Source organism: Ciconia boyciana, chromosome 1, assembly GCF_034638445.1.
Source record: "Ciconia boyciana chromosome 1, ASM3463844v1, whole genome shotgun sequence".
NCBI classification, from domain to species: domain Eukaryota; kingdom Metazoa; phylum Chordata; class Aves; order Ciconiiformes; family Ciconiidae; genus Ciconia; species Ciconia boyciana.
This window is the reverse complement of record NC_132934.1, coordinates 53,560,171-53,585,711: the sequence shown is the minus strand read 5'-3', so window position 1 is coordinate 53,585,711 and position 25,541 is coordinate 53,560,171. Positions and strand designations below refer to the sequence as shown.

Below are 25,541 nucleotides of genomic sequence, written 5' to 3'. Positions count from 1 at the left end.
AATAAGTAGGTATTCTCTTAGCAGCAGCAGTCCCAGTTTCCCTTCTTCGCTTCTTCTTAATAAGAGGTATACAAATAATGCTAATGGTAAATATTCTGCCATATTTCACAGGGCAAAGTGAGCATCCATGAAAAGCTAATACAAAAGAACACTTTCTTTAAAAATTGTTTAGTAGCTGAAATTAGAACATTGGTCAACTTGTTTGGACTACTTGCTTAATTTCATTTTTATTCTAGCCTAATGGCAACAAGCACATTTATTTTATAATTGACATATAAAAAAGATTAAGTATTTTTGTCCTTAAGTCTTGAAGTAGTTGACCACTCATAACAGAGTTTCATTGCATTCTGTTGGCATAGTTTTTCCGTCCCTGTGAATAAGCTCAGCAAGTAGAAAAAGAATAGCAGAAAAATATATTGGACCAGATTCTTATACCTCTATAAAATATAAGATCAGGAGTAATTCAGAATTAAGGGGCAAGTGCCTAATATTTACTATGCATTAGAAATGTTTGCCTATAGATTTAATACAGATCAACAGTGTGCTATAAATGCACCCTCTGTAACTTCATTATATACTGAAACCCTTGGCTGAGTTCAGTGGTATAAGTTTTTAAACTGAGATTAGAAGCAGAAACCAGGATTACTTGACCATGCACGCATCTGTTTCTACACCAGTTTCTTTACTTTTCCAGAGGGATGTAAGAGTTGAATGATTTACACCATTTTTGATCATCTGTTTTCTTTTCTCTTGGCATCTGTCCTTCCTAAACTTATTATAAGTTTCAGTTTAGTGCCATGAGGGAAAATCTCAGAAGAGAGTCTTCAATTTTATTTGCTTCAGTAGTTATTTGAGATTGAGCAGTTTCTATTAATAGTACTGCTATTATTTCTGTTGATATTGGTGCTCTGCCCAATATCTCTGGAATATGAACTGTTCACAGTCTGCAAAGAAGCAGCCTCAGCACTGCCTGTCAATCTTAGACAAAAATAATATTAAAATGTAAAAATGTTTTGTTCCTATGCTGGTCTTTCTTCTAATTATTAATAGTTGATTCCTTATGGGTGTTGGAATATTTACTACCTTGCCCTTGTCTCTGTCCAAAATGGAGTTTCCTTTAAGGAATCTCAATAACTTTAACAGATCATTTATTTAGCCGTAGATACTTCATAAGAAATATAATGTTACACAGGAGTTATAGATGAAGGCGTTACTGACTTGTTTGTCTGTATTTTACAGGACCTTTAAGGCACTATATGATGACTGGCTGAAGAAAGAATTTAAGTATTAGCTCTTCAGCTACCTAGGAGTATGTCTGGAAAACAACATAAAGGTGTGCTTGTATTGCGGTAAATCTGTACATAGTACATTGAATCTACCGCAGGCAAAAAGAACAGTACAGATGAACTAGCACAGGAAGAGCGACCACTGTCCTAAATCTTCTGGTCATACTGGTTATTGAGATGACTGCAGTGAAATCACTCTCTTAATTACATAAGACAGGAAAAAGCAGCATCTTGTAGTATGTGGACTTCACACTAGCAGGTTTTCCTACCAGCCATAGCAAAACCTTTGCCTTCCTAGTGAAGATGATTTTGAATTCTACTTCCACCTGCCATGTAAATCAGGCTGCACTGAGAGCTGTTGTCCAGTTGATAGTATTCTGCATCCCTTATGGGGTGTCCGTGATCCTTTTTTCTAATACCTCTAGAAGAGTCTGAGGTCTTCCATGTTTTACTGAGATCAAAAGGTAGATTACAGTTTGACTGATCTTTTCCAGTTAGGCCTTCAACTTCTATAGCACACTGACTTGCTTGTCAAGACGTTTCAACTGATTGTCAGCTATTCTACTGCATTGGTTTTATATTATATTTAGTATTTAGGAGACAATATGGCAAACTACTAGTGATTTATTACTGATGGATCTGTAGATAATCTAGTACAAACATTCTTCAAGGCCTTTTTGATTATCCAGTCTTAACCAGCATTCGTCTTCAGATGAGTAACTCAGTGCTGTATGTAGTTTCTCTTTAGACTGGCTTTGTCTATTCAGGTATGATTTTCTCTTATGTCCTTCATTAAGCCAACAGCAACTTAATGGAATAATAACTGCATTTTCAGTAACACACTTCTACTGAGAATATGTATGCTAAATAAAAAACTGTGCACTGGAGGAGTAATGAAGTGGTGAATTCTGCCTACTCACTTACCACCTGATTTTTCCCCTACTTTAATTTCTGTTCCTTCTGCTCTATTTCATGACAAATAATGTATTTTCTATAAGTTTCATCATTCTGCCACCCACTTATCCACCCTCTCTTTCACAACTTTAAAAAAAGAAAAATACATGTTTTACAGCTGATTTGCTTTGCAATTACATTGCACTGAGTTTTTCAAATGTTTTATGATAACATTCAGATAGTATAGGGATGTTAAATACAGAGATGCTTCTGTAGTTATTCTCCAAGCAGTATTTTCTTTCTGTGACATTTAAAGCCAAAAATGCTGGTCTTTATTTTGAATTATATTTTTTTCCTTTATGCAATGGTAAATATGTTTAAGCTTTTAATTCTATTTAATATTTCTAAAAATATTAACGCTTGATTTTGCTTTTCTGCAGGCTCCTATACCCTTCATTATCAGTCTCTTCTTTTTCAACTGGTACATGAGTTTTTCGCAGTGAGTCACATTTTGGAATGAGTCATGTGCATATTGATTCAGGGAGACACATAAGCCTGTCATTAACATGAGAGATCCCATTAACTTAATTGGAACTATTCGTGTGCTTAAACTTCAAGACTCAAAAAAAAAAGTTACCAAATTCCTGCATTTTTGCACAGCCTACATTTCTGTATACCCTTCTTACATACCAACTTAGGTCAAATCTACTATGTCTGTGGGATGGAAAGGCATCCCTAGAAATATGTTTCTGTAGCATAGAGTGTCCTTGCAGTCTATATGGCTCGCTGGGTTGAATTCTGTCTTGGGGCTTTATGCTTCAATGTGCTAAGTTCTTTTTCTTTGGTCAAGCAAAGCAATTGAAGTGCTTTGATGTTAAGTATTTGAAATTGATACTAAGTGTGCAAATAGTCTGATTTATGAGTATTAGGTACATGCTCAAAGTTAGACAAGTGCTTAAAAGACAAGTTCACTTTATTTTACCTAATGTTAAGAGGGAGAAATTAATTTGGAAGGCAATTCAATCCTGTCTCAAACACAGATATCGGGATGGAGTAAGTTGTGGAAGTGCCTATATTTCCATGCGTTGAAGACAACTAGTTTAATCCATAGATTAAACAATCCAGAAATTAGTTTAATCCACAGATTAAACAAATAGCTCAGATTAAATTATTAGCTCTCAAACAGTTTAAACTAGTTTAAAAGAATGGTGTTCTAAGTGCTTTTTTGAATCAAGACAGTGCATATTGCAGCTTCAAGCAGCTGATACTTCATCTTGTTAATTTCACACTGAAAAACAAACGCAGTATATGCTTCCCAAGATACTTAAAAATTAAAATTCTATAGGCTCAGTCTACTACATCATTCTTAACAAATACCATCTTATTATGGTTAAATTATAATTACTAAAAGCACTTAGTGTTCCATTCTCTGCAATTTTTCGATTTATTGAATTCGTGAATATTCTGTCATTTGAGTCTTCACCCACATGGCAGAATTAAGCAGGAGTTAGAAAAGAGTGAAGATTCTTACTGAAATACACTGAGATGTCTTTTGCTTTGCATTTAAGATATACACACAAAATATCAGATCACTAAATACGAGCGTGCTAGTAGCGGCTTTTATATATAGATGAAATACTCTTCATATGAAGATTACCACACAGTTCAAAAGCTTATATGTTTAGTGAAAAATAAATTAGCCAAGATCAGCCTTTTTATTAATACATGACACTCCGTTGATGGGCCATTTTTTCTTTTATTTTTACTTATAATTTTGGCCTTATTCAGTGTACCTTGTACTTGCCATCTAGTTCCAGGGTGTATTTACTGCATACTGTCAGATCTTGCCCTGAAGACAGAACGATTAATTTCTGGGGTGCACATCATGATAGGTGTCAATAGCACTTGCCCACTGAGGGGCAGTAACTACACATTCATGTATTTTTCATCACGTATGTGAATTAATAATGTTTACCTAAAGTTAATACCTTTTACTGTTGTTACATGTAGTCAATTACCATGACTCTGCTGACCTTCCGGTGACTTCAAGTTACAGTAATTTCTTCCCAGGTTCAGACATTATTGTGCTTGAGTTCACGGAGTTTGACTGCTTCAGACAAAGTTTTTTTTTTACGGAGCACCAGTCAGAAAATACTATCATGTGCAGCTTGGCTGATGTGCAGTGTTGTAGAGGTCAAGATTCTCCCTGTCTGAGACTGCTAGAGCTTGCATTTTCAGAGCACTTAGTCTTGACATAGCATGGAAAATGGTCACAGAATATGTCATGCTGGTTCCTGATGTAACCCAGCACTTCTGCAAACTTGCCTTCACAATTTCATGTTCAGGAAATAAGGAAGACAAACTTAGTGACCATCTTGGAGAATTTTAAATGACATGTCCAGCATGTCACAGGGATTACGGCAGAGGCAGGTACAGAGTACACTTCTCCAACATTCAGCTGCTTTATGTACAAGACCATCCTTGTTCTTCTGGTATTCCCTTGCTGAATACAGGAGGTGCAATCAAACTCTAACCAGACTCATAGCGAATGAAGTGGTGAAAGAAATGTAAACTAGGAACATATTTGTGAAAGAATGGCTGGAGACATGCAGTGTAAGGTGGAGGACAAGATAATGAGGATGGGAAATGGAAAAACAACAAACAGGGAGAAGGCCGCCTTGCGGGATGTGGGAAAGGTGTGCCCTGGCCACCAAAACACTTCACTGTCGTTCATCTGTAAGACATAGCATGTGTCTTGTAAGTGAGGCTCCTCCTTGTCAGGATCCTTACTGAATCCCAGAAGGGTACATTTGGTTTATGCAGGGATCCTGCTGTGGAAAAATAGTAACTGATGGGGTTACATTTCACGCCCAAATGCTGCTTTTTGCTCTTCTGCATCCATCAGGCATTTTCCCCTGGGAGCAGCCTGGGCAGCAGCAGGGGGAGCACTGAGAGCACAGGAACACTATTCCGGCTCTGCTGTCCCTGGCTTGGCTGCCACAGCTGCTGGGAACAGCAGCGGCAGAGAACAACCTGCTCAGCCTAATTTATAGGGGATATTCAGGAGCAGTTTTCCTCTTTATTAGTTCTTAGTATAACGTAAAATTAGAGTATTAGGCAATGGAACTCTACTTTTTTCACTTGTATTTCATGACATAATGACATATCCTTTGGGCCAGGCAAAGGAGAGGTAGAGGCATGCCTCTCTAATCCAGTGGTTAGGATTATATGAGATATTTGCATGGTCCTATGTCTGACAAACTATTTCTTCAGAAGAAACCTCCTACTGACTTCCTTGTTCCAGACTGAGTGGTAGCATTTAGATTATCAAATGTCTAGTTGCTTTCTGCCTTGCATAAGCAGAAGGAGATTGCCTTCTGGATTTCATCTTTGCTGCTCCATTTCAGAAAGCTTATTTTCTTAATATGTGATATGCTGCAAGATAAATGAATAGTTAACGTTAGTGTCTAGAACTATGATGCAATAGCAAATGGTAAAGGTCCTATTTTATATCTTTTACAGTTTTGCTGGTGCTATCTTGCTCTAGTGGATACTGTCTGAAAGGGTATTTGCAATGCTTCTGCAAACAGATTATAATTATGCACAAACAGAGATACGAGACATAAAGAAAGATTTTTATGTTTGGTTTTAGATTTCACTGGACTACTACAGGAAAGTCTCCTCTGTATCCTGAAATGAGGGAATTAAATCACATTTTGCCTAGCAATGGCTGCTTACAAATGTCAAGGCAGAAAGCAAACCAGTTTTCATTAAAAACTGAGAAAAAGAGGGTATAAAAGGAAATAAGAGGTTTTGTATCACTTACTGTATTCATAGAGAAAACTTGTCTAGGTAATTAGGTCGTATGGTAGTCAGGAAATCATTGACATCTGTAAAAGGGAAGGCCAAAACTTTATGTATGTTTTATACATGGCATAAAGCTTCTTGAGCTGTGAACTTGGTAGCTTTAAGTAATAATTAAGATTAAAGGTGGTCTCTTTTTCTTTTCCTGTCGACTTTTAAGAGTGGGACAGACTTTCTCTGCTTTTTTTGTCTGTACTCATCATTCTGTCTGTTGCTAAATATTGCCTTGTTCTCTTAGATCAGGAAAGAGATGTCAAGTTATTGTGATAGCCAGTCTGATGTACATACATATACCAGGAGAACAAATAGCCTGTTTACAGAATAAAGTATCCTTCAGTCTAACTGAAGGATACTTGCCCAGTCCAGTATCCTACTGGGCAAATTTTGCCTTTTGTGTAGATGGAGACATGAAGAGGAAGACTTCCATACCTAAATTTTCAAAGGCATAATCTAAATGCTCGTCAGATATGAAGATCAGTGGTGATGTGTCAGGCCCAGTAGAGTCTTGAGGAAAACTTGCCACTAATTGTAATGATCCAATGTCCTTATGCTAGATCTTACTACTCCCTTACTGCTATATTATTATTCTCTTTTTTATGTATAGAGAAATTATATTGTTAGTCTCCTACTGCTATAAGCAATTTTTAATACTTAATTCAGGGTTCCAGTAAAAACCAGAACTTTTATTAAATCTTTTATTCTGTATCAGTCTTGTGGTTTCCCTACCAATTTTCCCTTTTTATATATTATATCTAATATATTTAAAGTTTTCTGTCTGCTTTGTTTGAGGATATATGATGCTTATACTCATGTCTCTTCTAGCTTAGGCAGAGTTGGCCTTTTTGAAGCTGAATATTACAGTTTATGTTGACTTCACCATTTCATAATGTCAAATTCAATTAATTGAGCAACTATGATCTAGGTGGCATTTTCTAACTACATTTACTTTTTCTTTTTGGAGTCAAAACAGGCATGAATAAAAGGTTCTCAATTGTGTATATTTTTCTTTAGGTGACAGAAATCTCTTCCTCTGTATTTATTTCTTTTTTTTCTGAGAAGTGGGCATAAATAACTTTGGTTTCACTAAAACTCTCCCCACAGGGCTATTTCAAGGCTTCCCAGCAGCACACACAGAATTAGATTTTCATGTCCAAAGGATCTCTGAGGAGGCAAAATTAAATTATACAACAGAACAGAAAAAATGAGGGAGTTCTGGGAAAGGAATGAAGGCTGGGAGAGAATATCAGGAAACTGGGTGCTCTGGGTTGGGAGTTTTATGGGCTCGTGTGACAGTCTGAAGTCTGTGGATTGATTGTAGATCTTTCTGTATCTCACCTGTCTCCTCCAGGTGCATCCCTCTCCCAGGGTATGCAAAGTCTACCCATTTGGGGGACTTCTGGCTCCCCTTTCTCTCATGCAACTGTTAACTCCTTCACTCCTCTCTGCAAATGCAGCTCTCTCCCTTCAGCAACTCCCACTTATCCCTTTGCACCTGTTGTCTGGAAAGAACTGGGCTTCTGGCAGCAGGGATGGGTGAGAAAGGTGATAGTGATAACTGTTTCTTGACCATTCGCATACATGTCTCCTAATGCTTCCTTTTTAGTGCTTTATCAGTAGCAGAAATCTGGTCAAGAAGACAGAAGTCAGTCATTAAGCATAAAAAGAGCCAACCCTACTCCGCAGTAGTCTGTAAATTAGCCTGTATCATGTAATTCATACCTGGATTGTCTAGTTGCATAGGAGTACTAGTCAATTTATTCCAACAGTGTGTCTAATGAACTCTGACATCAACTGGTCCTTTTTTGAATGATCAGGAGATCTGCCTATATAATATTCCCCACTTCTTCTCATTCATATTGACAACATTAATTTAAATTTGTGTGATCTCCACTCTATCTTAGGCTATTTATATAAAATAAATCTAATGGAAATAATACAACTCTCTCCTTCTGGTTGTGTATTTTTTCTATTGTTCAATAATATTTTTGCTAAGATTTTTTTCTACTCTGATCCTGTAATGGCTAATACTCACATGTTCTGCCTTGAATGATTCAAGTGTATTGAATTACATTATTCATCTTCCTTTAGTTGTGTTAAAAAATTCTCTCTGATATTATGTGTGTGTATTTTTTACCTTTAGAAGGTGCATTGACTATACTTTTTTTGTGACTTCTGTCTTCATTCACTTACAATGGCTTGTGTAAGGTCACAGCTAGTGTGTATTACCTGCTTTCCTGTACCTAGCACTGCTGCAGTTCTTTGCTTTTTGCTCCAGGGGGCAAGAAGCACTTTATTCTCTGGTACAACAATTCTGAGATTTAACATATAAACGTAGGGCAACCACCATGGAAGATGGTGTCATAAATAGAAAGGGAAAGACCTGTAGTCTGCTTCCTTTGTCTATGCAAATGCATAGCAATAATAGTCCTTCACGACCCACACTCTGCAGAGTTAACCCAATCCTTTTGATAATCTGTGTAAGAATATTGGTTGCTATGGCAACACATTCTGTGGCACCACTTGACTGTCAAAATAACCTAATGAAATCTCATGCTAAGAATGTTTTAGAAATTGGCTTTTAAAATAAAAAGTAAATAAATCCACCTAACTTTAGAAGATATGGCTAGATTCATGAAGTCTGCAACAAGGGAACAACCATTTTCTAACTGAGGGGAATCAGACTAGTAGCGATGGATATATCGTGTTTCTCATCTTTGGTGAGTGAGCTGAAATAGAATTTAGAAATATTTTTTCTGCTTAAATTAATGGTATACCAGCCACATCTCTGTATAAGAAGTTAGCACAAAAGTCAAAGGTTAAATGATCCTTTGATGTTACACAGTTTGAGTTAGTACCTGTCTGTGCGGTGCCTTTGCTTCTCTTACAGTTTCCATCAGCTTGTGTTCATCTTCAGAATTGCTGCTGTTTCTCCACTTCTTTCGCCCCCTACTTTTCCTTCACCTCTGCATTCCCGTTCTTGCAGCAGACTCAACACATTTCTTTATTCTATTGGCTAAAATAATCTGCAGTTAAGTGTTTTGGTTTTTTTTTTTTTTAATTTTTATATGGGTCTCATAGCAGTGCTTTAGAGCTAATGTTACCACCAGATTAATAGATGCAGTCAGCCTTTGTCTCAAACAGCATTATGTTGGTCAGGCAAAAATCCAGCCACTTCTGAAAGATTGTTTAAGATAAACAAGCATTCCTAAAGGCAGCATTCAGTATCTGAATATCAGGTAGGCTGCACAAACAAATGTCAAGCAGGCTAGAACAGCTATTACATATTCCAATTTAAATACAGACAAAGAATTAAGATGTGAGTAAAATTTGTATTTTTTTTGTTGTTGTAATTTTTTTAACATGATATTTTAAAAATCATTCATTACAGGCTTAGCTTTCCTCCTCCTTCTGAAATCAATAAAAGTTGCCACTGCAATTCATTCAGTTGCAGTGGATTATCCTGTGTAGCAAAATAACATAAATAAATGGGAATGGTCCACTCTTCCTGTTTCTGGCAGTCATAAAATATTAGGATACTGGTTTAAGCAAAAAAATCAGCATTATTCCCTTATCGCTAAGACCAATATGGAAGCCTGAATGCTCACAACTGAATGACTTTTTCCCATACCTTTCATCCCTTCTAGCTGATGAAACAAAATAAGACAGGTCATTTTTAAATAAAATTGTTGCCTACAAAATAAGCTAACGTATTTATTATTGGTAAATATAACATAAAAATTGAAACCTCATATTTTTATTGAATTTATCTTTTTTCTGCAAAAACCTTGGACTGATCCAGGCAAATGTAATACAGCCGTACTTTTCTTTTCTGAACACAACAGATGACTATTGAAGCAAGATCCCCTTAGCTTACATTATTTCTTTCTTGATGATAGTATTTTTTTTATATAAATGTTAGTTTTTATTCTCTATGGGATATCCTAAACTTAATCATGTTAAAGCAAATTTTAAAGTAAAATGAAGTAGAAATTGCAATTACTTGATAATGAAGAAAATAAATACATATTTTTAATATATGATATTATGTTCACTCATATTTAAAGTATAATTGCAAATAGGTCAATATGCACCTTTCTTAGAAAGTGTGATTTTCATAGAGCAGATTGACAGTTCAGTAGTCACTTTTTATTAAAATAGCAGTTTATCTTTGGGAATTTATAAATGGGAATCTTTTAAGTTCTTTTCCTTAAGTAAAATGTTTCTTTACAATATATCACTGTCTTTAATTTGAAAGTACTGTTTCTTTATGCACAGAGGCCTTCTTCAACATGTTTATCACCAAGAGAGGAAGAAGAAGATGATGCAGGTGAAAATACTTGTGGTCCTTCAGGTTTATGGGAGGCATTGACACCTTGTAATGGATGCAGGAACCTTGGATTTCCCATGCTTGCACAGGTATATGTTTACCTTTTCATCATAAAACATTAACTATAGAAGAGCTGCTTAATCTCTTCTCTGTCTTACCTCTTACAGTAATTTCTAGTCTTCCCCTATTCCCTTCATAATTGTTACCTTCAGTCTTCATTTTAACCTCAAAATTCGGTTTTAAAATTAAATGTCAAGGTTCGATCATCCTGCTGTAATACTCATCCAGATGAGTTTAGTATTGAGACTGTTTGATGTTTATTACCCCCATTTTAGGCAGATAGGTTTTATGTTGCATAGCTTTCTCTTCTGATTCAGTCTGGAAAGCAATTTTGAAGTCACATAGTTTCCTTTGGGATAAGTACTCTATTTTTGACCAGCTTCTAATTAATATAATGACATCTCAGCTACTTTCTTTATAGAATTAATTGAGGACGTTATGCATAACTCAACTGATGTAAGAATATAGCCCAAGACTTCTCTTTGAAGATTATATAAGTTAAAAAAAAAAGTCCCAAACATTTTCAAATGCTCATGATAATACAGAGGAGAATAAATAAAAATGGGTAATATACTTGGGTCTAAGTCCCAACAAGTCTCAGAGCAGACCAGTCTGCAGTATCCACCAAGGCATGCCAACAGCTGTGCCCCGAACAAGTGATATTGTATTGCTACAGAACAGGATGATGCTTATTGCTGCTTCTGGGTCTCCCTTGTTCTCTCCCCCCACTGTAGTTTAGCACTCTCATTTCTGTAACATTTTTCCTGCGCTTTTCTTGTAGCATTGAATGAAGGCCTGCCAAATTTCTGTTTAGAAATGTCTGGTTTTTCAGTTGCATCCTTACTTGGCACTGCATTTAAATAGCTTTGTCAGATTCTTGTGTACCAGATTGGAATTACATATCCTGTCTCACCACACTTTATACACTGTTGCTTTCATACTGTGACTGTACGTTTTATTCCCTTTAGTCTCATGGGACTTGCACCTGTTTGAAGTCAATGCTAAAGCTTCTACTGCAGTCAATGGAAACAGGATATGGCAACTAATGTGCTTGAATAACAATGAACACTGCCCTATCTTCTTATAAGGAGCTTTTATATTCCTTTCCCCTTTCAGTAGCTGTTTTCTACTTCATACTATCTATCATTTTAGACTTTTGGCAAAGTGCAGAACTGTCGGAATTATCCTGATTTACAATAGGAGTGCTGTAGTTACTAATTCCTCATTTTTAAGAATTTGTTTCAAAAAATATTTCTTAAATGGAACTTTTCTTATTTAAATATGTATGACCTATGGTTTAATTATTGTTAAACTTTCCTATGATGAACATATATGCCATTTTGGAGTGATTTCCTAATTGTAAAAAACTTTTTTGTTTTCCTTATTTCTTTTTAATGGAAGGCATATGTAAAGTGTGGTATAAAATTGAGGAATGCATTTGAAAAATAGAATAAGGTTAGCTTTGTTGGTTGGTATCATCTCCTTCATTTTTATAGAGATTCATTTCAAGAACAATGTAAGTTTTAAGATAGTGAATCCTGAATTAGTTTTATTATTGTACTTAGATTTTAAACTCAACCTTACAATATCTCATCTTTCTTGCTCTGAGAACTAGTAAGATTTTTAATTATGAGTACAAAAAAGAGTATATCTATTCTATGTTCATTCATTAAATGACAGATTGCCTTTCTAGATTGTTTCTTTCCATAAAAATTGAAGATGGAGATAGTTTTGGTTTTTTTGTTGTTTTTCTTTTTATGGAAGAAGGGAAAGAAGTTAAGTAGTGAAAAATCTCCAAATTACAAACCAGTGAATTCAGTTTATAAAGTGTTACCATCACTGTATGCAGTCTTTCAAGCTGTTAGCTAATCTGTTGTATCTTTCACATTTACTTCAGAATGCAGCAGAGAACATCTTGTTCTAAGGGATCAAGAACACAAATTATTTATTTCAATTTTTAGATTAAGACCAATATCTTGAATTGGTCTAACAAATTATGATAGATATAATATACAACAGCAGGGTTTAGGTGGAAATACAAAAATGTGTTTCTGATACTCATGTCAGTCCACTAACATATCAGAAAATGCAGACTTCATCATGAAGAAACAATGAGATAAGGGTACTTGACATGTCTGAAAATCCATACTCTCCTAAAGATCCCAAAATAGGGAAAAGGGTCTATCAGTTACTCTTGAACACAAACAACAAGTTCATTTTTCCAGTTCTCTTCTAGTTAAAAATAGATTTTACAGTTATATTACACCTCAAAGGAGAACAAACATAAAGATTGATTCTTGGTTTATATACACAGTCAGAGGTACAATGGTAAAATGAAAGTGAATTTAGGTGAGATTATGACAGTGTCTATCTGTGACCTAATGAGCTAACAGTTTTCAATATGCCAAAGAAAAGAGCAGTTATCTCCTTGACAAACTTGATTTCTTTATTGCAGTTATGGAAAAAAGCTTAGCTGGAGGTATTTCTGACATGCAGTATGTCATTTCTGTCTGTATTGTGCTGGGAAATGTCATTTTAGAAAGGGCTGTTATAGAAAGTTCTGTGTAAATTGTTCTGCACATATCATTTAAAACCTAACATAGCAGTATTACAGATATTCTCAGAATAAGCAACTCTCTTTTACAGTCTCACAATTGGTGAAGTCCTGGAAGAGCTTGATGGAAAATCTTTATGTATCTTGTAAAAATTTCAGTGTTTTAGAAAGTGCCCAATTCTACATCAGAATGGAGCTAACAACCAGCTTCATCCACCCCCAAAATGAGAGCAAGGATACCCAGCTGGATTTTGGGAGACTGACATTTAAATGTCTCTTCTTATTTTAGCAGAGAGTGAATTCCATTTGTAGGTTATGATTTATGGTTAATGTGGGGCTATTGCTTTTTTCTGAAATTAATCTTTCTTTTTGGGCTGAAATTCCATCCTTGGTAAAACTGATGCACATTTTTGTGGAAAATGATGACTTCCATAAATGAGTTTTTTATATCTGAAAAAACCTTTCTTAGGAAATTCCAGATTCTATATTTTCTGGCTGTCAGTGAGTACAAAAGAAAAACCTTTTTTCCACCCGTATAACTGAATAACTATCTTCTACAGATTCCAGAATTTCTAATAATCTTAAATATCAGCACACTGAAAGCAGTTTTGAAAACTTTCAAAGATGTAAAACCCCAAAAGTGCTTCTACAGCAGTCTCAAATTCTAGCATTGCAGGCTTCATTGGAAACGGTTTACTCTGCAATGACGTGTCTGTTAAACTGAGACAAAGCTTTGATGTTATGATAGTACAAGACCCTCTTCCATGGATCTCCAGTTCTTGTAAAATCTTCCTACAGTAACTACCAAGATTTTTAATGCTTTAATGGTTGCATTTCTGGCCATCATAAAAATATGATACTAATGAACATTCTTCCTGTCCAAGAGCTGGAATAAAAGAATATGATATTTCATATATAGTTTTGTCTCAGAGTAGCCACAACAATAGGAATTATGTGGCAAAGTATAACATTTAGCTGGAGAGATCTCACTATGCTGTAGATAAGTACTGGAAAGAAAACTGAGATATGATCCTTAAAAAATATTTTTGAGCAATGCCTGCTAATGATAAAAAAAACTGGAAGCATTGTTGTGTCATTATTATTGACCAGCTAGTTGCCACTACTGAACTTGGTGGGATGAATCCCATGGTTGGAGTGTGGCTATCGATGGCTACGGGCTGTTCAGAAGGGGCAGGCGAGGAAGGAGGGGCGGAGGTGTTGCCCTCTACATCAAGAAATGGATAGAGTGTGAAGAGCTGTCTCTGAAGAATAGCCATGAGCAGGTTGAAAGCTTATGAGTAAGAATCAGAGACCAAGGCAACAAAGGGAACCTTGTGGTTGGTGTCTACTACAGGCGGCCCAATCAAGGGGAGCCTATTGACGAAGCCTTCTTACTCCAGCTACAGGAGGCAACATGCTTGCAGGCCCTCGTCCTGCTGAGGGACTTCAACCACCCTGACATCTGCTGGAAAAGTAGCGCGGCGAGCTATAGGCAATCCAGGAGACTCCTGGAATGCATTGAGGGTAACTTCTTAAGCCAGGTAATAGACAGCCCTACCAGAAGGGATGTGATACTGGACCTGTTGGTCACCAGTGCAAGTGAGCTAATCGGTGACATCAAGATTGGAGGCAGCCTGGGCTTCAGTGACCATGCACTGGTGGAGTTCACAGTCCTGAGGGATATGGATCAGGCAAAGAGTAAATTCAGGACCCTGAATTTTAGGAAAGCAAAATTCCAGCTCTTTGAGGAGTTAGTCAATAGGACTCCCTGGGAAACTGCCCTCAGGGACAAGGGAGCAGAACAGAGCTGGCAGATCTTTAAGGATGCTTTCATAGAGTGCAAGAGCTCTCGATACCCAGGTGTAAGAAATCAGGAAAGGAAGGCAAGAGACCGGCATGGATGAGTTGAGACCTGCTGGTCAAACTAAAGGGCAAGAAGGAAATGCACAGGCAGGGGAAGGTGAGACAGATATCCTGGGAAGAATATAGGGACGCTGCCCAGTTGTGTAGGGATGGGGTCAGGAAGGCCAAGGCGTGGCTGGATCTGAACTTGGCAAGGGATGCAAGGAATAATAAGAAGGGCTTCCACAGGTATGTTAGCCAGAAAAGGAAGGTTAAAGAAAGCCTACCCGCCCTGATGAGCAAGACTGGCAAACTGGTAACAACGGACGAGGAGAAGGCTGAGGTACTCAACAACTTCTTTGCCTCAGTCCTCACTGGCAGCCTCTCATCCCACATCTCTTGAGTGGATGGACCACAAGACAGGGACTGGGGGAGCAAAGTCCCTCCCACTGTAAGGGAAGATCAGGTTCATAACCGCCTGAGGAACCTGAACATACATAAGTCTATGGGACCTGATGAGATGCATCCCAGAGAATTGTCTGATATAGTTGCCAAGCCACTCTCCATGATATTTGGAAAGTCATGGCAGTCAGGTGAAGTCCCTGGTGACTGGAAAAAGGGAAACATTGGACCCATTAGTAAAAAGGGTAGAAAGGATGACCCTGGGAACTACCGACCTGTCAGCCTCACCTCTGTGCCTGGGAAGGTCATGGAACAGATCCTCCTAGAAGCTATGCTAAGGCACATGGAGGACAGGGAGGTGATTCGAGACAGCCAGCATGGCTTCACCAAGGGCAAGTCCTGTCTGACCAACCTAATAGCTTTCTATGATGGAGTGACTACATCAGTGGACAAGGGAAGAGCTATGGATGTCACCTATCTGGACTTCTGTAAAGCCTTTGACACGGTCCCCCACAACATCCTTCTCTCTAAATTGGAGAGATATGAATTTGATGGGTGGACTGTTCAGTGGATGAGGAATTGGTTGCATGGTCACATCCAGGGGGTAGCAGTCTATGGCTTAATGTCCAGATGGAGATCAGTGACAAGTGGTGTCCCTCAGGGGTCTGTACTGGGACCAGTACTGTTTAATATCTTCACCAGTGACATAGACATTGGGATCGAGTGCACCCTCAGCAAGTTTGCAGATGACACCAAGCTGAGTGGTGCAGCTGACATGCCAGAAGGATGTGATGCCATCCAGAGGGACCTGGACAAGCTGGAGAAATGGGCTGGTGTGAACCTCATGAGGTTCAACAAGGCCAAGTGCAGGGTCTTGCACCTGGGTCGGGGCAATCCTCGGTTTCAATACAGACTGGGGGATGATGTGATCAAGAGCAGCCCTGTGGAAAAGGACTTGGGGGTACTGATAGATGAAAAGGTGAACATGAGCCAACAATGTGTGCTCGCAGCCCAGAAGGCCAACTGTATCCTGGGCTGCATCAAAAGAAGCGTGGCCAGCAGGTCGAGGGAGGTGATTCTGCCCCTCTACTCTGCTCTGGTGAGACCCCACCTGGAGTACTGCCTCTAGCTCTGGAGCCCTCAGCACAAGAAGGACATGGAGCTTGGAGTGAGTCCAGAGGAGGGCCACAAAAATGATCTGAGGGATGGAACACCTCTCCTACAGGGAAAGGCTGAGAGAGTTGGGGTTGTTCAGCCTGGAGAAGAGAAGGCTCCAAGGAGACCTTATTGTGGCCTTTCAATACTTAGAGGGGGCCTATAAGAAAGATGGGGACAGACTTTTTAGCAGGGCCTGTTGCGATAGAACAAGAGGTAATGGTTTTAAACTAAAAGAAGGTAGATTCAGACTAGATACAAGGAAGAAATTTTTTACAATGAGGGTGGTGAAACACTGGAGCAAGTTGCCCAGAGAGGTGTTAGATGCCCCATCCCTCGGGACATTCAAGGTCAGGCTGGACGGGGCTCTGAGCAACCTGATCTAGTTGAAGATGTCCCTGCTTATTGCAGGGGGGGTTGGACTAGATGACCTTTAAAGGTCCCTTCCAACCCAAACCATTCTATAATTCTATGATCTTAGATGAGGAATTAGTCAAGAGACTGATAATTCAGCTAAATGTAGAATGGGAAAGTTTAGAGGTAGAAATGGCATAATCAACTTCATATGTATATGGGTAGTTACAGTTATGAGGATTTCCAAAGGAACACAGGCTGCCAGGACAGAGTTCTGTAGATAATTGGGCTGACACTACAGCTTTGTTTATGCTCTTCTTGAAGGAATCACAGCACAGATAATGATAGCAGTGAAGATGTAGGAACAGGGGCTTCAGCACAGTGACTGACCTTGACTACAAACCTGCTGAGACTGCTAGCCACAGAGTCAGATTGTAAAACTGTACCACCACATTATCTGCAGTTTGTAAATTGTAGTGATAGCTACAACATAACTGTAGATACACAGCTACAGCCTAGCTAGCAGTCAGACTTTCAGTTATTGAATACATGTGCCACAGATCCTATTTTTCAACCTGTATCACTCCCATGGTTGTAGTAGGAGACTGCCTCCTCTGAAATCCAACCTTCAACTGATTTTTCTTCCCAGTCTGAGTTTCAACAAGCTTCTCATCCCAATCTGGTCCTTTCCAATGCATATCTTCTCCATGCCAGTCTTTCTGTCATTGTTCTCTTTTTTGGTTCAGGCACTTTGCTATTCCACATTGCCTTTGGTTAGTCAGTGAATGGAGTTAAGTTTCTGTCCTCACAAAGGCAAGAACAGCAAATTTAGGTTGTGTAAGGATTCACCCCTTTATATTTTTGGTAAAATGAGTTTGAATTCTGGTCCCTGCTCTATGTTTGTATATGTTTGTGACAGTTTATGTGGAGTGCCATAAGCAGAAGACTACAGAATTATGGTCATTTTTGGGTGCTGCTTTTTCATCTGGTCAAATTTCAACTTGTGTCAAAATTTTTTTCAGCATAGTAAAAGGTTTGAAAGTACCCCCGTATCAGAAAAACCTATAATCTAGTAATAGGTAGGGGCTGTGTCTGTGAATCTCTAAAACAGAAAAAACCTGAAACTTGATCATATTTCCTGTGAGTGCTCTAATTTCTGTATCATTGTGTGCAAGACAGGCACTTCTACCAGCCTAGATTAAAAATAAAAACAAAACAACCTCCCCAAACATAGCTAGCTGTTTCCACTGTATTCTGGAAGAAGCCTCATCCAGTAGGGATGTGATGCATTTTCTAGGGACAGGAAGATCACAAATTCACATTAAAGGCAGTGTGCTTCTGTCTAGATAGTGTATTTCTATCTAGATAGTTCACAAATGTTCAGGGGCATTTTGATCTACCTTGTTTTAACACAAACTAACATTGAGACAAAGTCCTTAAGAGAACTTTGAGACATGCTGAGATAAAAAAGCTGGTCCCAAACTGCCCTAGCACAAGCATGCCTGTGTTTTCCTGTATGTGTATAGATGAGCTACACCAAGTTCTGCCCCTTGATAGAGAAACATTCAGTGCACACTGGTCAAAAGACAAGATGGAATGAAAACTACAGAGTTTCACATGTTTGGAATATGCTGCTTTATTCAAAGGAAGAAGTTTTAGTATGTGGATATTGTCAGGGTGCACTCAGGGCTGGCGACTCCCTGGGGGCAAAGGCATCTGGAGCCACAAGGGGCTCCGTGGGGTGGCAGGGCAGGTCCTCACCAGCTAGGGCTTGTCCCACTGCTCCTGTGAGGGAGCAGGGCAGGCTGGGGGGCAGCCTGCACATCAGGCATGTTCATGATGCCGAGGCAGGTCCAATGTCAAGATAGAAAGTCAGTCCACACGTTGGGGTCGGGATCAGGCCTGGTGAGGTTAATCAGGAACCAAGAGCAGATCACCAGGATGTCCATGGTGATGAGGCAGGTCTGAAGTGAAGCTGGGAAATCAGTCTGCAAGTCAGGATGCAGATCATTGGGGTCCTTGGCCAGGCACGGGCACAGATGTGGCAGAGTTAGAGATGGGCACTCCTGCAGCTTGTCTCAGGCAGGAACTGAGGGCCCAGGGCTGAGCTGAAATGGGGCTGCTGGGCCCATGGGCACAAGTGTGGGCAGGGGCCCCAGGTGAGGCTGTTCAGGGACTGTAAGACCTGTTGCTGCACTCAGCACTGTGACAGATACTGATAAAAATGATAAAATACGTAAACTGGAAGCTGAATTGAAATATGGTTGTTATTTGACCTGTTATTGCAGAAAAGAAGAGTAAGACCAAGAATGAACACTTACTGATGTACTAGATCGCTTTGCATGCACTTCATATACAGGTTCTCCATATATGTGTGTGAACATATTTCCTCTGCATTTATAGCTGCATGTCTTGGCTGGCATTTGTATAGACAGAGTATTCCACCACAGGATCCTTTCCTGAAGATTCCCAATGCTGCATGCTGCAAGAGCAGATAGATAGGATTTGGGAAAACCCGTGTGTGCATGTCTTCTAATGATGTAGCTATGCGGTACCAGAGTACAGGGACAATACTGGTAACAGTAGGGCCTGAACTCTGAAGAGTGCTGTGCATGTTAGTCTCACTCCTGCCTTACGGAGAAGACAGAACCTTAACTTCTGCAATCTCATTATATTTAAATGTGAAATAGGCATTAAGCAGCTCGGGGCTGGAGGTGAAGGTACTGGAATACTTCAGCCATTTTTCCCTTGAAGTCTCCTTATGTCAGAAACTTAGAAGATTGAACAAGGGATAGCTCCTCTCTCTCCTAGCTTTCCCAAATATACTTTTTGGTAAAGTAGTAGGAAGCAATTTGAACGAAGACCAGTTTGGCGAGGGCATTTGTTTGCTTTATCAATTGGTTAAGGGGCACGAGGTAAGGAAGAGGTAAGGAATATGGTAAGTAAGCATAGAGCAGTCTTGTCTGCCAGTAATAGAATTGTTTCTTGGTCTTAATCTTCTATTCTGCAGTGTAGGTTAATTTACTATTCAGCCCCTAATATATTTATTTTACAAAGTTTATCAATACCCATATACATACATACTCAATTTTCTTTGGAATAAAGCAGCATACTCCAAATGTATGAAATTCTGTAGTTTTAATTCCATTTTCTTTTTCATGGATAGTGTGCTTTGAATATTTCTCTGCTAAGGGGCAAACGAGGCCTGATGTACAGAAATAAATACAGAGCTGTCTGCGATGTCAGAGAGATGGGTGGTGCAGAGTTCTGTGTGATCATAGCAATATTATCAGTTTAAAGCAAGCAGTCTGCACACCTTAATCTTGACAGCCATGCCAGCATATTTTCCTAATTGTGGTATAAAGTAATTGTGAGATAAGGTAGGTTTAGCTATGTCCCATTTAGGAAGCTGCTGGATCAGCTTGACTGCACTGTCTCTTGAATTAAGTGTTGTATGTATAACTTAAAAATCCTGACAGTTAGTCCCCATTTTTGACATGACAGCCAACCAGGAACATCACATTTGTCTAACTATTACAAAATGAAAATAATATCTGTAAAGAGAACAGTGCAGTTGCTATGGAAAAACTGAACTTTGATTTAAAAGCCGTAAGTATATATCTTCATGTTGGCAGTTGCCAGGAAGCGTGGCTATTTACAAAAATATAGACAGATATGGGAAGTTTACTTAAATATTTAAAGACGCTTTTCTAGCTTAATGTCAGATTTTAATCTTTTTAGAAGCAGTGAACTTCTGGGAGACCTTCACATTTACTTTTAAGACTGATCTAGATTCTGCTTGTACAACTCCAGGATTCCTAGAGGTAGGAACTCTAGCAACTTTGTCACAGGTTCTCCTGTGGAAGAGAAATTTTCCCCCAAAATATATTTTATTTAGAGGGGAGGAAGAGAAAGTGGACTCCTGACTACATTTTTAGGAGATAAACTGTATATAACACTGTTTCTTTATCAGTATGGGCTGTAATAGGAATATTTAGAGTTTGGAGCTTGATGCATCAGTTAATAGGGTTATGTATTTCATGTCTGACTTCCAGAAGATCATCACGTCTGTCTGTACTTCTTTTTATATAACTTTAAAAAGTAATTTTTAATGGGAAGAAATTTTGTATTATGTTTGTATTGTAGAAGCAAGTTAAGGTTATTCTATAGAAAGCCTGACATCGAAAATTATTATGTTGCAATTATATTTACAATTGCAAAGACACTTCTGGATACATGAGAGACGAATGAGGAAATTACCTAAGGAGCTAACTCAGTTTTCACATAGAGATCAAATCTATTCCTACAAAATCTCTGTCCTGTTGCTCTTTGGAGGGAGACAGCATGACTCTATGTTGTATCTTTCTGGAGAATTTTAATATTGGGAAATTTATTGGGCATTATTTATTTTCACTTTAACATATTCTTCCAGTTTGAACTCCTATTTTCAGTTGCCTCTAAAATTTTTATTAGATTTTAAGTTCAGTGAGAGTGTTATAGTAACTTTTTCAACTGCTGAGGTGCAGAGGAGGGAGTATAAAAGAGGAAGTATTTCTTCTTTGCTCTTAAATAAAAACAGAGAAAAACAAAGAGCATATTTTTAACTAAACACTATTGGCTAAAGTATTTTAACAACTTGTACCCAAGAAATGGTGTCATCCTTCACTTCACTAACAACTTTACCTTTCAGTGCATTCAGTGAAAGTACATTTCAAATTAGACTAGTAAAGAAACAGATTTGGCTAATATTGCTTGGTGTTGAAGTTCACCAAAATTAGAAACAGAAAGCCTTGTGGCATTATCTAATTTATACGTTATCTGTCACCTTGTTTGGTGATGTACTAATTTGATAGGTGATGATATAGACAAGGTAGGGACAGAATTATTTTCCAGGGAGGACCACTGTTAGCCAGGAAAACTTTGGCGTACAGTATACCTGGAACATGAATAGCCAGAGTAAGATTGTTATATTAACTGTAATATTTTCCTATAGTTTCTAACCTTCAGTGAAAAATATGATTATTTTTTCCTCTTCTTAATTTAGTAGATTAAATGATCTACTAGAGTTTACTTAAATGGGGTTGACATGAAGAGCTATATTACCCGTAAAAAAATATTTCTGTTAAACTCTTGATTTGCAGTGTTGTCTCTTCTGCAGTAAGCTGAAGTTTTATTGGTAATTTCAGGAACACGCCACCCACACATTAAAGCAGCTACTGAAGAGTGCAATATGTATTCTGCCTAGAAAGAATCAGCAGGTGATGATTATACCCTGCTGAACAGTGATGGGAAATAAGTATATTGAAAAAAATTGTGGCTTATTTTAGTGCTATGCTACATTTTTGGATTGTGTTTTAAGGAATGAAGCTGAGCATTTTGTTCTTGCATATAGCATCTAGCTTCTTAATTTCCGATGTAAATTTCCAGTTGCCCATGACTTCAGATGTCTTGTGGCAAATGCATTTTTACTGTACCAGTTGTACAATCTAGACACCACTACACAGGTATATAATGTAACCAGAGATGCTGTGGTCTATTTATCCTTGGGTATTTTAAGAATTGGCTGGACGAGGCCCAGAGAAACCTAATGGTTAAGATAGCTCTGCTTTAACTGAAAGTTTGGACAAGATGACTTCCAGAGATGTCTTTCATATAATTTTATATAAACATCTACATTCTATAATTCTCTGTAAAATTCTAGATATGTGACCTCACATGACCTAATTTCTTTAAAAATTTTGGACTGACTCCATTTTCTTCAGTTTGTAAATTACTGTTCATGAAAGTATGGCTATCCTTGTCCAGAACTGTGTAAATCTGCGCACCACTGGTCTGTGTTGTCTCTTGGTGTGATAATGAAAAAGCAAAATTAAATGGGATGAGATAGAGAAAGAAGAGAGGTGTCAAACAATACTGAAATTGTTGATATATGCCAGAAATAATCTGAAGTGTTGATGACCATACTGGTTTTCAAGATGGACTTTAATGACTATTAAAGATACTCAAATTAATGTAGAAATTAATGTTGAATTGAACACTGTCACATTCCTAACTGAAATATGGCACAGTGATCAACTGGGAAGATCTTAAATAGTATAAGTATGTTACATTTTGTTATTTTGTGATTTGCAATTTGGTAACCAGAAGACACACTGTCACAATATTTTTGCTTTCAGTAGTGCCTGACAAATTATGGGAAAATGAAAAAAAAAAATCAATTTGAATTGCACAGCAAATGGATAGCAATAATGCATAGCAAATAATTTTGTACATAAAAGAAGTTCAACTTTGTATTAAAAACTTCACGTTTGAACCTCAGCTGCTTCATAACAGAAATATTAAAGCAGTATGTTGAAACTTGAAAACTTACGTAGAAGTTCCTGGTTGGTCTGACCAAATTGAAATTACTGTTCAGTATTACATTTTCTGGGAAAAAAGCCATCACAGATACTTTGTATTTTTTGTTTCCATGATAGTAACAGGAGGAAAAGAGTTTATGGATGAAGAGGCTGGTATTTGAGGTATCTGGAGTTAAGAGGTCAGTTGGGTAGTGATATCTGGGCACTGTGATTACTACATGGATTTACTACACAGATTAGCCGTTAGTCATACTGTGGTAAGGTTGCAATTCTATGAAGGGCTGTTTAAAGGCACTTGACATTTTGGGATTTTTGTTGAGCCTAGTAACTTTTTTTCTGGTTTGGGTTTGGTTGGGTTGTTTTTTTTTTTGATGGTGTTACAAATGTATTTGAGAACAACCGACAAGCTAATACTGGAAACTGTGAGGGATTTTTTTTTTTACTTCAGTTTTTAGTAGTAGGGAAATTCATGGCTTCATAGAGTAAGTCCCTGGAGAAGTCTGTAAAATTGATAGAACCTGATTTCTTTCTGAAGAAAAGACCTGACTGACAATTGAGCATTTAAAAAGAACAACTTTGTAGTCTGTAACTGTGAATCCTCTCTTGCTGTACAAAAGAAATTGCGTGCCTTGGGTTTAATGTCATGTCTGGCTGTTGTATTTCACTGAAAACTTTTATTATGAGTACCCATTATACTGAGTCTGAAAATGAGATAAACCCTGATTCAACAAATTACTTAAGCCTACTTAAGCATAAGCATTAATGTGCTTAATCCTGTTTGGGATTCCATACATACAGAACTTTATCAGGAAACACTTACGTGTTCACAAAAATCCAAACCCAGTCTACGGCTAAGAATTTTTAAAAATCTAAAACTGCTTGTTTTGATTTTTCTACTATTAATAATTCATAATTAAGATGAAATCATGAGTTGGAAGTCAAATAAATTGAAACTGAAGTTAAGGAGAGTCCATATTTGAGATATCAAAGGGAAATATGTAAGACTACACTGTTGCATGTTTTCATGATAAGGTATTTTGGGTTTGTTTATTGATAGAAAATGTCATCTGCCAATTCTAGTCAAATATGTCTTTTCACTTTAAGGCCTCTCAGAAAGACAATTCAGCTAGGAAATGAGGAATGTCATGTTTTATGTTTTTCTACCTAGAATGGTGTTAATCATTTGTATTGCTGTAGAATGCAAATGCTCTATTCACTTTCCAGAAGCAATAACAGTCCTGATCCATAAATCTTACTATAATAAATAGAAATAACAGTAATACTACTAATAATATAGGGAATAGTTGTGTTACTTTGGAAAAAGAGGGAGATAACTTTTTAAAAAACATGTTATAAATGTCTCTCTGTATAACCAGAACAGTCCACTAGGCATTTTGCAGAGTTTTTCAACATAAAGGATATAAGTGTGAAGACATTGAGGTAAATTAATAAATTGACAGTACCAAGTTGACTATATTATTTTTGGAGGTGCTGTAATTTTATAGCATCCTAATTTTTGATTCACAACATTTTATACTGTGAAAAAGAAGAGAGAAAATAAAATCTTTAGACGATGTTAAGTCCCATTTAATTCTACCTAATTTTGAATTTAGCAAAATTGATTCCATAACTCTCAGACAGTGTTTTAGCCTACCTAATTGTCTAAGTACTTACGACCCACTAGCTTCCTCCCTAATCAGCCTTTATGTTTAACAGATACTTAAGCACTATATACACATAAAGCTTTTTGAGTAAACTGTTGTAATCCATTTGTATGTGGGCAGGTGCCTAAATTCTGCCTTATTCAGATTGGTTTTATAGAGTTATTGGTTTTGCATTGACATGAATAAATATTGACAGCAGAAAGTTCATTCAGAAACCCATCTGGTGCTTGTGCTCCCTGTATCAATGAGAAAGTGTGGACATCTCTGAAGATGTTCAATTGATTGCTCTTTTATGTTGAACAGGAAGCCACTGGAAGCCAGCCAGCGTGAGACATGAAGTAGAGGGATGTGTTTGACTACTCGCCTAGCTTTTGAGCTGAATTTGTGTGCAAATTAAACACCAGGGCACTTACAGAGGGTACACAGCTGACAAAGCAGAATGCCTTCCTTCACTCCTTTCTGCCCACTTTCAAAGTGGACAGATTGAGTGTATCTTCTTTTTTTTCTTTTGAATGTAATAATGTTCTATATCGTAAAGTGCATGAAACATCTTTTAGTTGCCTCTTAAGGATAGCTATCTTAATATCTTTCTCCAAAGGACAATTATTTCTCATCAGGACTGTATGACCAAAGAAGAACTGCAGACACTCCACAGTTTGGATTGTAAGTGGCTAGAATCTCATTTTTGACCCAGAAAGAAAGATCTGCTGCCAAGTGTTTCCTGTTGTCCAGCTTTAGGTGGTTCCACATGACATGCAGGCTTTCTGAGTAGCAGATTTC

At 37.7% G+C, this 25,541-nt stretch overlaps 1 protein-coding gene across 4 annotated transcripts in view; it reads left to right on the top strand.

Moving 5' to 3' along the window:
* Nucleotides 1-25,541, top strand: part of ANKS1B (ankyrin repeat and sterile alpha motif domain containing 1B) — a 448,570-nt gene that overhangs the window by 99,688 nt on the left and 323,341 nt on the right. For all 4 annotated transcript variants that reach the window (XM_072866003.1, XM_072865996.1, XM_072866022.1 and 1 more), the window contains one exon: nt 10,320-10,460. In XM_072866003.1, coding sequence (XP_072722104.1) covers nt 10,320-10,460 — 141 coding nt within the window. The remainder of the gene's footprint in view (nt 1-10,319; nt 10,461-25,541) is intronic.